At 41.4% G+C, this 11,798-nt stretch overlaps 1 protein-coding gene across 1 annotated transcript; it reads left to right on the top strand.

Annotated features, from left to right (window-relative positions):
• The first annotated feature begins 3,448 nt into the window (after positions 1-3,448).
• SRGN (serglycin) lies at positions 3,449-11,450 on the top strand. Its single transcript, XM_081192213.1, has 3 exons — positions 3,449-3,801; positions 8,858-9,005; positions 11,135-11,450. Exons 1-3 carry the CDS (start codon positions 3,711-3,713, stop codon positions 11,337-11,339), a joined length of 444 nt encoding a protein of 147 aa, XP_081048339.1. The 5' UTR covers positions 3,449-3,710; the 3' UTR covers positions 11,340-11,450.
• The last annotated feature ends 348 nt before the right edge of the window (positions 11,451-11,798 follow it).

Raw genomic sequence — 11,798 nt, 5'->3', positions numbered from 1 at the left:
TATCCTGGTTTTCTGCTCTTTCCCACTGTTTTTGTTGGTGAATAATGGGGAAACAAACCATATGTACATGTGCTTAAAGGGTGGGGAGTGGTGTATGATGACGACACACCAAGTCCACCAGTGTGAATGAAATTTAGTGTCATATATAATTTAGTGACATGGTCATATATCCATTAAATAGTCACAGTTCCACAATGTAACAGGAACATTTGAAAGCGGGACAGATGAGCTGGCATTACAACTGTGCTGGCTCTCACCCTCAGACACAGTACCTGGACTCTCAGCTCAGGGAAGCCAGAGAGCTTTATTCAAGAAATCAGTATATGGTATCAGTATTAGTTCAAAGTGCAGGACACCTGATTCAAAAGTCTATAAGCTTCTAAGATTCATGGCTAGGCAGCAGCTAAGATATTATCTCAACATTTGACATGTTCCTCCTGCTCAACTTTTGAAGTGGGGCAGGACGAGTAATTTGCATGGTTCTTGTCCCAGGCAAAAAAGACTACACTTGCAAGCAAGCACTCCTGTGGTTGTGCTGGGTCTGTTCACACCAACACAATCATTGGCACATCTTTGACAATGGGGCCTGAGTTGGTTTCTCCAACTCAACTTCTGCCTCTGATTCAGTGGGCCCTATTCATTGGCCAGCAGCCTCCTTGGTTACCATGGGAACTTCACTCTCAAGGGGTTGGGTAAGATTGACTTTGATAGTTTCCACCCCCCATCTCTGATGTCCAGTAACAAAGGGGTCAATCCATCAACTCACTGCTTGGCCTCTCGCCATCTCTGAACTCTGTATCCTTATCCTTCTCTGCTACATCCTGCCCCAGTTAATGCCACAGGACCCATGACACTAACCTGGAAAACTAAAGTAATAAGATCCGTATGGTGCCAATATGGCCTGAGCTGCTTCTTGGAACTTTGGTTAGGTGTGTCTGCCCCATGGCCAGTGCAGTAAATAGTGCAATACTATATATTTCTGTTCAGAAGCAGGCTCTATTGACTTTAATGGGACTTACTCTCAGGTAAGTGTTTATTGGATTGCAGATTAAATTACTGAAAAGATACACTCTCCCCTGTGAAGGAAACCACCCCTAGGAAGTTTTAGTAAGAAATAACGGGGGGGGGGGGTTCCCAAGATGGCAACGGCTTAGCAAGCAGGCTTCGGAGCTCCGCAGATAACAGGACTGTAATTAGCATTGACTGCCACCCAGGGAAGTAATTTTTCCTATTTTACTTCTCTACTTTTAAACTTACCAACCTACTGAGATTCTAACAGCACCTTCTTGTCTATGCAAGAAGTAAGAAATAACTACTGCTCAGAAAAAAGAGAAGGATTTTAAAATATTTCTTTCTTTCTTTAAACCAACCAACATCTGAAACTCTTGTAGCCGCTTACAATATTTAAAACAAGCAACAAGATACTAATATTTAGTATTATTTATTATAGCTATATTATACAATAGTTGCCAGGGAACTGACATCGGAGCTAGAGGCAGAGGGAAGGCTCTCAAATGATGCTGGAGAAGGGCCCAGCAGGGAGAGAGGCAGCTCTGCAGATGGGGAAGCAAATCAGCGCAACACCAGGAATAAAGGGGGGCAGATGGGGGAATCGGCGAGAGGGCTCCAGGACTCTTCACCGGACACCAGCGGGGAGAGCACGGGTCCTCCACTACCCACGCCCTCCCTGCGCAGAAGACTTCCGCGCAGGGAGAGTAGGAGGAGACTTGGCGTCAAACAACTTTTATGTTGGAAAAGGTTTAAGAAACGCCCACTGACGGATTCTGCTAGCGACTGAGGCAGCCACGAAGTGAAGGGCTGTCCAGACAGAAAGGTTTTACCAGGCAACATAGCCAGGAGAGGCGGCAACTTACGCACGAGCAACCCATACTCACCACAATAGTTATGGTATATAGTCATTTAAAACAATATTATTATTTGGTATTATTTAAATATAATGAGGCATCTGTTCATAGTCTGCATTTTAATCAAGGCTTATATTTTGATCAGATACCTGTATTCTTAACATGAGCTTAAAATATATTTTAAAATATCTGTATCTCTCATGCCAGGCAGCATCTCTCATGCCAGGCAGTGAGTGCATCGGCAGATGTGCTCATCTTAAAGAGGGCCCCTTTGGTTTATTGGTTTATTGCGGTCATAAAAAGGCTGAGAAGCAGGTCACTGACCTTGCATGCTGTAGAGTACAACTAAGTTGTAAAAGTGGTAGGTAAACAGTAAAATAAAACCATGTGCCTTAAACTTGAGCCACAGGACAAAAGGCCAAGGGCACATGGAAAACAAAGGCAACTGGCTTGGCTGGGAAAAAGAAGCTTCTTCCTATTTTATTTTGAGGCTGGAAAGGAGGGTGAAAGGGGGAGGTGTAAACTAAAGAGGCTTCTTTAAAAACTGTTTTTTTACTGAGTTCCTTCCTTTCTACTTTGAGAAGCTTTATTCTTTTAAAAGGTTACCTATGCTAATGTATTAAATATATTGGCTTAAATGTAATTATGCAAAGGATTTAGAAAGTAACAAATTTAGATGTTAGATTCTTATTTCATAGAATCATAGAGTCATATTGCTGTAGGAGACCAGGGGGGCAGATGAGCCTAGCCCCCTGCCAGACAAGAGACGCCATCCAGATATATTAGTTGTCAGACATTTGTTTAGAAACCTTCAAATGAAGGAGATCTTTCAATGTTGATGTGAAACTCAAGATCCTTGACATATGTTTAAGATAAAAATTTAAGATTAACCATTTGTTTTAGAAGGCAATAGGGCAAGGAAGGCAAGAGGTGAGCTGGTAATTAAGATTCCTTGTTGAGACACATGTAAGATATATTACTACTTATTTGTCATTTATAGATGTAACAATATATAGCTCTTTGTGTTCCATATAAGGACAGGAGGATATGGGTATATCTTTTAAGATTGGTTATAGCAAACAACCAATAGAAATTTCAACCAGGCTGATTGAACAGAGGCAGCCACAGGAGGAGCAAAGGGGGGCTGGATTAAGGGAATATAAGTGCTGGCCATAATGACAGGAGGCAGGCCAGAGCTTGGTAACCATATACCACTGTGCCTCTCATTTATTTGTCTGACAAATAAATTATTATTTTAATTTCTCTGTTGCTGCGTTGAATATTTCATTCCAGCTAAGCGTTAACCACAAGCAGGGTGCTACAATAATACTATAATTATTTTTAAATTATTTAAAAAAGCATTTGGGTTGGTATAAAACTGGTCGGTAGATACCCTTATCATTATAAAACTGCACCCTTAACTACTCTATATTGTATTGACTTGCTGTGTGCATAGATTCTGAAAATTATTTTTTTAAGGCTGCAATCCTTAATGCTAAAAAAACCCCTGTAAGTTTTATTAGAATGAAGCCTGCAATCCAGTTACTTTGGAGTAACTCCAGCTGAATTTGGTGGGACTTTACTTCTGGGTAGCCATGCACTGGATTGCGCTGTAACCTGTCAGTCTTGTTTGGGCAACTTCCTTCTTGTGCCGAGTGGTTTGAGAGCTGTAGAATTAGGGCTCCAGGTTTTGATGTTAGATGCGTCACTTTTCTGTGCTCAGGAAGTTGTGACGCAAGTCATGGGTTGGGTTTGAGGTTTTGGAAACCTTTTGTAAAGGCAAATCACTCTCCTTGCCCTGTTGCATTTGCAAAGGAGCAGTGACAGTTGGAGGATAACGGAGGCATGCAGGCCAAAATGCAGATGCTTGTCAGACATAACGGGAGGATTTTCGTGGCGCTTTGTGTAATCCTCTTTATGGGATGCACAGTACAAGGTAAAACCGCAAGTGGCTGTTTTCTCTTTTTTCTTTTTCTGTAATCTTGTTGTAGTTAGTTGTGCAATCCTACACCTGTCTACTCGGAAACAAGTCCTACTGAATTCAGTGGGACTTAACTCCCAAGTAACTGTGCAGAGGATTGCTGTCTAAAACAGAGCTGCTCCATGTCCTTCTCATGTGGATTTTAAGATTAGCATTATATACAACACCAGTCATGTGTTACTCCAACACCACATATGAATGTGGAGGTAGCCGTGCTACAGTAGAGCAATTTCTTTGCATGCGTGGCTGCCCTGATGTGTTGCTTTTATTCTTTTGAAAAAGGAGAGGTGTCTCCTCCTGCTCCACAAACACAGGAGTACACTGCCTCTAAAGACTTAAATTAGAAAGGGCAGGGGGAAGGAAAATAAAAGTGACCTAAAGAAGGCTGACTGAGTTACTGGGCATTGCTAAAAAAAAGGAAAAGGTTGCCTTCTTAATGCTCAATACTCCTTGTTTTGTTTTCAGTAGGCATGGTGTGCTCTCCTATGCATGAGTAGTGCAGTAGGGGAGCATGTATATATGGGGAGGGGGGGAATATGGTCACTGAATGACATTGGTATGGTCTGTGGGGGGAAGTGTGTCACTTATTTCCAGTGATATCACAGACGCTAAAAAGTTCAACTATCCTCTACCCAGCACCTTACAGTTGCAACAGCTATATGAGCTGTGTGCCTATGTGCATGAGTCAGTGAAGGGAATTCCATTTTTCACAACAATATATTATGGTTCGAGCACCTGGAAAATGCATTTGGCGTACCTGCTGGGAAAGCTGCTGCACTTGCACTTTTGTTATGCAGCAGCTAGTCATTAGGAACGTGGAACCTATTATAATTCGGCTATAAAGTAATCATAAGAAATACTTTCAACATCAACAAGTTCCAGTCTCTGTAAAGGTAGCAGAATAAGACACATATATTTGGAAATAAGTTTCATAAGTAAAGCTTAATAGTTTCCACCCTTACTTTAAAATGCTATTATAATTGTCAAATGATTGATGGTACAGTGGTACCTTGGTAGTTGAACGCCTTAGTTGTCGAACAAATCAGCTCCCGAACGTCGCAAACCCGGAAGAGGGTGTTCCGATTTGAGAACGTTTTTTGGAAGCCGAATGTCTGATGCTGCTTACGCGGCTTGCCTTTGTTTTCGAACCGTTTCTGGAGTTGAACGGAATAAATTTGAGAACCAAGGTACAACTGTAATTTAAAGCAACGTTTCCCAGGCTGTGGGTTGTGAGGCCTGTGCAAGTGGGCTTTAGAATCCTAAACGAGTATGATGAATGCCACTTACAACTTGTAACCAATCATGGGAAAGCCTCAAGTCTTACATTTGAACACTTGGGAAATGTTCTCTACTGGTTGGCAACAGATGTGGTGACGGTTCACCACAAAGTGGTCATACAGGGAGTTGTTTTGAGTGACTATTATAGTTCCCCTCTGATGTGCAGGAAGATTCCCCCAATTAGGTGATATTGCAGTTGAAATACATGAAACTGACAGCTGCCAAATACCTAAGACCCAAAATTCATGTGACAGTAAATGGATGAGTCACCATACCAAGTACGTTTGGATTTATGGGTTTAAAATTTGCTGTATTTGGTAAGTTATAGAAAATAATAATTAAAAATGATATCTTATTATTACTTTATAAATCAAACATTACCTTAGGTGTGTTTCACCTATGTTCTCTATATTATAATAACCAAATATGCACCAGGGAACCCAATTCTATGCAGGTCTATTCAGAAAAAAAGTCCCTCTGAGTTTAATGGGGCTTACTCTCAACCCTAAGGCTGCAACCATAAAGGGACTTAACCCAAGCAAACTTATTAAGGATTAAACTGTCAGTTCCACATACTCATTTTTTAAGTCCTCTGAGCTGTTTCTAGTAACCTATTGTTATAGAGTTAGGGTGGAATCCAACCCTGTGTTTGGTCCATCAGCACAAGGATTTCTGCTTGTGTAATGGAATGTTCTCCCTTCTGATCCCCCATGTACCCCCTAAAATCTGTTTGAGGGGTCCCACTAACCATCTGCACCAGATATGGGGGGCACCATTGGGAGGAACGAGAGAAGGGGAAATTCTATTGTAGAAATGGAAAGTTTGCGCTGACAGGATGCGTTAGTATACTACCCTCGGCTGGAAAATGTAGACACTGTTTTTCTCTCAGCCAATTTCTAGACGCCTTGTTGATTTTGTTTGATTGGTGTGTGGTATGAAAGAAAAAAACAAGCTGTTTGAAAAGGCATTCAGCTTCCTCTGTTAGGGCTTCAGGTTGTCTTCTGGCACAAGAGGAAATTTGTGTAAGTGTGAAGAAATTGAGGGCTCTGTACCTCAGGAGTTACCACACAGGATACATGAACAGCTAAAAAGAAATGCAGTTCACAGCCCAACGATCTGGACGTATTTATCCTCCCCCACAACATACATTTAAAGCACATGGCCTCCCCCAAAGATCCCTGGGAACTGTAGTTCTCAGGGTGCTGGGAATTATAGCTCAGTGTGTGTGTGTGGGGGGGTAAACTCTAGTTTCCAGGATTCTTTGGGAGAAGCCATGTGCCTTAAGTGTATAATGTAGATGTATAGCAAACTCATTCTATGAGTGATGGTGCTTATGTAGCCAACGGGGCACCATCCACACACAAGAGGGGAGGCATCAGCACTTAGGGATGCCTTAAGGTTGGCAGAAATAAAAAAATCAACAAAATCTTCAGATTAAAAATCCCTAAGGGCGGATCCCTCACAAATGACTGACTGATGACTGAGTATGCTCTGTAGGCACAGAACACCGTCTGACTAGCTGACTTTTGGCAGGGAGAGGAAATGGAAATGGTGCAGAATGGAATAGAGTATTGCAAAGTACCATGTTCTGGAAGATGTCCTGAACAATGAGCACTGTACACTGCATCATTATGCTGAAGGTCTAACTTGTGAGACCTCTCATTTTCAAGTTTCCTTGGGATAATAACATAGTGCCACATGTCGAACTGTGGCTCATCTTTTGGCGTTTCACAGTAAGCATAGATGGCAATATGCCCTCTTTGTATTCAAACCGTTAAGCTCTCCATAGAAATGGCTAAATCTGTCAAATTCAGTTTATTCTCTGTTTCGCATTTCCCTCATCATGAATTCAATTCTCCACATTTCCACATCCGTTTGTGGGAGAAACTGTCCTACTGAAAATTCACCAGCATTTTAGTGTGAATTTCTCCTAATTGACACCATTGTGCATGCAATTTTGCATAATATACACCTTTTTGAAAAGCATTTCTCTCTATATATTATTGTATGATATTTTCATCAATATATACTTTTTAATGCACACTTTATATGACTAAACGACTAAACAACAACAAACCCCAGTCCAGTACAGTATATGTCTTTTTTTCTTTTCCACACATTGCTTGATTGGAGAATCAATTCAGGAAAGTGTGATCTTTGAAGGATGCCTGTGTTTTCAGTTCATGTATTGTTTCAGAAAGGTTGAATTAGGTAGATTTGCCTTTAATGTTAATTTCTTCCACATTCCTAGCTCTGGCATCCAAAGAACTGATTTGGTTTACATAAGGGCACTAGCCCAGCGGATGTTTTGATTCCTCCCTTCCCTTTGAATGGCAGGCAGCATGCCATACACACAAGCCGCTTTTGTAACACTCCTAGATTTAAAAACTGGCTGCTGTTTGAGCAAAAGAAGTGCAGAATCCCGCTTGGGCTGATGAAAAACAGTTTTCACGATTTTTTTATCTCCTTGTTAAACTGCTGCTTATGGCACTTTGTTTTTTAATAGCTCAAATAAAATGCTGTTTGAAACTACTACACACAGGCTAAAGATAGCAATCCAAAAGTGTCAACAGGAAACAACTTTCAATAGCTACCCCCCCCCCAAAAAAATTCCTTAATAAAACCAGTCTGTGCTTTTCAGAAGGCTAGGAAAATAACTTAGGCAAATTTTAAATCAAGTGTAACAGGAAAGACACTGCCATAACTTTAACTTAAGTTAAAAAGCAACAAAGGATGGACACAGCTATAAAGCTTGCTATGTAATTAGTTAATACTATTAAAGAACAGGATGAAAGTTTAATTCCGCAAATTGAAATGCTTATTTCTGCTTCTTTGATCTTTGGGTTGGGGGGAGGCCTGCACTGGAATGTGGTTAAGCTAAAAAGGAAGGAGTTAAAGTCAGAAAGTATCTAGGAAACATCTGCAGTAACTATTTATCACAAGTGGTAAACAGGCCTTTATGGGGATTTAATCTATTCTTATTGCCTTTATCCAAACCACTTTCCTATCCTTTCTATTAATATACCTGTTGTTCCATTTTGGAACATTTTGGCTTCCGAACACCGAAAACCCAGAAGTAAATGCTTCGGTTTTCAAATGTTTCTCGGAAACCGAATGTCTGAAGCGGCTTCTGCTTGAGCACAGGAGGCTCTTGCAGCCAATCGGATGCCACGCCTCGGTTGTCGAACATTTTGGAAGCTGAATGGGCTTCCGGAATGGATTATGTTTGACAACCGAGGTTTGACTGTGTTCTCTATTCAGGCCCAGCTTACTAAGATTATTTTCAAACTGGTAAGTATGAGATTGTACCTGCCAATTTGAATATACTCAGGAAGAGGCTATGGAATTTTAAGGCTGATCTCTCTGTGTCTTCCATCAGCCACCAACTCTGCTTTGGTTACTCCCTTACTCGGAGCCTCCATATTTTTAAATGTTACTGTGCATATATGTTCAGAGGTGCCCATTTTAAAATGAAGCTACTGATGGTTTTCGCATGAAGTGATATTTGTGAGAAGCTACTCATCCAGAGCAGTTGCTAACCTTCAGACCTTGGCAAAAGACATCCCTGTTTGGAACTTGAATATTGAATTTTCTGTTCTGTTTTCCATAAAGTACAGTGATTGCATTAAATATGAGGAGTCTGTATTAGTATGTAATGCAGGGTTATCTGTTGATTTTTAATTGTTAAGGGTTATGAATACACCTGATTCTAACAAAGGTACATTTTCACCAGGGGCTCCTGTTCAGTCCGGCCACTATGCGTGGGTCAGGTGCAGACCTGGTGCCGGTTCTGCAAATTGCATTGAAGAGCGAGGGCTAAGCTTTGTGATTCCTGATGGAAGTGCTAACATGATCCTCCCTCCCATGGCTGATCCAATGCTGTAAGGAAAAAAAAACTTTTGTCTTTAGTACTTATTATGAGTTTTCACTAAGCAATGTTTACTAAGCAGTGTTTACAGGATGATGCAAAACGCAATAGATTTTAGGCAGCTGTACTGATGCCATGAAATATTTTTCATTTAACCACTATACATCTGCATCCCCATTACTTGGATTCAAAAAAAAACCACACAGGCAAATAGAATTGCTGCTCCTTTTTTCCCAGCAGGGTTCCTGTGCATTTTACAGCAGCCTGACAGATTACCCTCTGCTTTCTTTTCCAAGCTCCTTTCACAGAGGTGTGTGTGGTGTGGGGACCTATTCTTTGCTAATGAAGCTCTGCAAAACACCATCTATTTTATTTCTTTATATCCTGCCTTTCTCCCATTATAGGAGCAAAGGTGACTCACAACATGAACGAAAACAGATACAGCTAAAAATATACAATCAATATAAATATTTTAAGAAAATAAATAAAAGCAAGTAGCTATATTAAGCACAGCACTGAAAATACTATAGCTATTTTAAAGCAAACACAAACACAAAAAGAATATTCAACACCCACCCTGCCTAACCACAGCCAGTTAGTGGCCAAAGGTTTGTCTGAACATAAAACCCTTTGCCTACCAGTGAAAGGAAAGCAGAGAGGCTGCCAACTTAGCCACCCGTGAAAGAGAGTTCCACAATCTGGAAACAGCCACTGAGAAGGCCCTCTCTTGTTTTCACCAAACGTGCCTGGGAAGGGACAAAGTATTCTTCAAGATCTCAAAGCCTGGGAAGGCTCATATAGGGAGATACATCATATCTACTAGGGATGGGCAGGCATTAGACCTGTAGGATCTGCTTAATCTGCTTAATTTTAGAAGCCTGAGGTCAACTAAACAGAGGTGCAGCACAGTGTCTTGGATGTTATATGCAAGGAATAAAGGTTGCCTCTGGGTGCATGCTCAGCCTAGGACAAAAAACCCTAGTTTCCCCCAGCTTTGTTCCAACAGCCCAACTTAGAGTATGGAGGGGGGAGGTTGCTTTTAGTTGTTGCCATGTTTGGACGACTGGAAGTCAAACTCTAGCTGATATACTGCAAACCACCCAGCAATCTTTCAGTAGATCCCAATCTACATTCTGCTCATACTTTATCTACACATTGGCGGGGCTGTAAAGACCCCTGACCATTAGGTCTAGTCATGGCCGACTCTGGGGTTGCGGCACTCATCTCGCTTTATTGGCCGAGGGAGCAGGCATACAGCTTCCGGGTCATGTGGCCAGCGTGACTAAGCCACTAATGGCGAACCAGAGCAGCGCACGGAAACGCCGTTTACCTTCCCACCAGAGCGGTACCTATTTATCTACTTGCACTTTGACGTGCTTTCGAACTGCTAGGTTGGCAGGAGCAGGGACCGAGCAATGGGAGCTCACCCCGTCACGGGGATTCGAACCGCCAACCTTCTGATCGGCAAGCCCTAGGCTCTGTGGCTTAACCCACAGCGCCACCCGCGTCCCTTGGCGGGGCTGTATATGTAAACAATGAAGCAACCATGCCTCTCATTTATTACAGCAACTCTGTCAAGTTGCTTGGGCTCTGCCCTTAAGATTTTAGCTCAAATCCTCCAATGTCTGTGTTTCATCAATTCCATTTTCACATTTACTCCACCTTTCTATCAGAATCGACAACACCTGGAGTCCACCTCTCAGTTTCTTGGAAGAATACGACTCTCATTAGACTCTCCCTGATGTCTGGCTGTAAAAGGGCACTCATCCCTAGATACACAGCATATATTTCTAATGTAAATGGTCCAATCTCAGGGTTGGCCTCAAATGGCAGGATGCGCTGGGGCAACAGATCCAGATGTAGATCTTTATTCTCCCCTTGTTGCCGATGTCGATCTTCACTCACCACTTCTTTCCTACTGGGGAGGGAGCACATCATTTTGTGCTTTGCCTCAGGTGCCAGAATGGCTTGGGCCAGCCCTGTCCTATCCTTCATTTCAACATCATTAAATTGGTTCAGTTCGTTCCCAAGCTTAATTTGGAGAATGAGGATTTCAAAGTTATATCCAAGGTTTAGAATAACTTTTTATTTTATGATGATGATGATGATGATGATGATGATGATGATTTGGCTATTTTTCAGAATGAAGAAATTTCAAGACCACCCTGAACACTTTCTAGTTTCTGGAGATGAGTATGGATCAGGAAATGAAATTGAAGAAGAATATGGGTCAGGCATCGAATTTGACACAGATGATGCCACTATTTCTGACCAGATCACACCTGATCCAAATCTGAAATTTAAACTAAAAGATGAAGCTTTGTTTTTCCAAGATAACAGACTGTAATCTCTGTTATGGCAATTGCAATCTAATTTCTTGCATGCTTTTGTGTTTTCTGATTAAGTGAAATGACAACCATTTCAAAAGTGTTATAAAAACTATCAAACAAACTATAAATGCCTTAATTTTTTAGTGCTGCTCTTTGGTATAAAATGTGCTGAATGCAAGCGTTATCTTTTTTTAAAGATGTAAACTCGCCTTCCAAAATTTGGAATTTCTTTTTAGTTGTCGGAAAATAGAATCTGAACATATCAGCCATTTGTTCAAATAGCACTTGAGTTAGGGGGAACTACAATTTTTAAAAGCAGCAACTTTGGTCACATCCGCAACATATGTTTAAAGCACATGACTATTCCCCAAAGATTCTTGGGACCTATAGTTTTGTGAAGAGTGTTGAGAATTGCTGCTCTGTGAGGGGTAAACTACAGTTACCAGGATTCTTTGGGAAGCCTTGTGCTCTAAATG

This window comes from Podarcis bocagei (assembly GCF_964188305.1).
Source record: "Podarcis bocagei genome assembly, chromosome: 4".
In the NCBI taxonomy this organism is placed as follows: domain Eukaryota; kingdom Metazoa; phylum Chordata; class Lepidosauria; order Squamata; family Lacertidae; genus Podarcis; species Podarcis bocagei.
The sequence above is the reverse complement of the archived record's forward strand: the minus strand, read 5'-3'. Positions and strand labels throughout refer to the sequence as shown.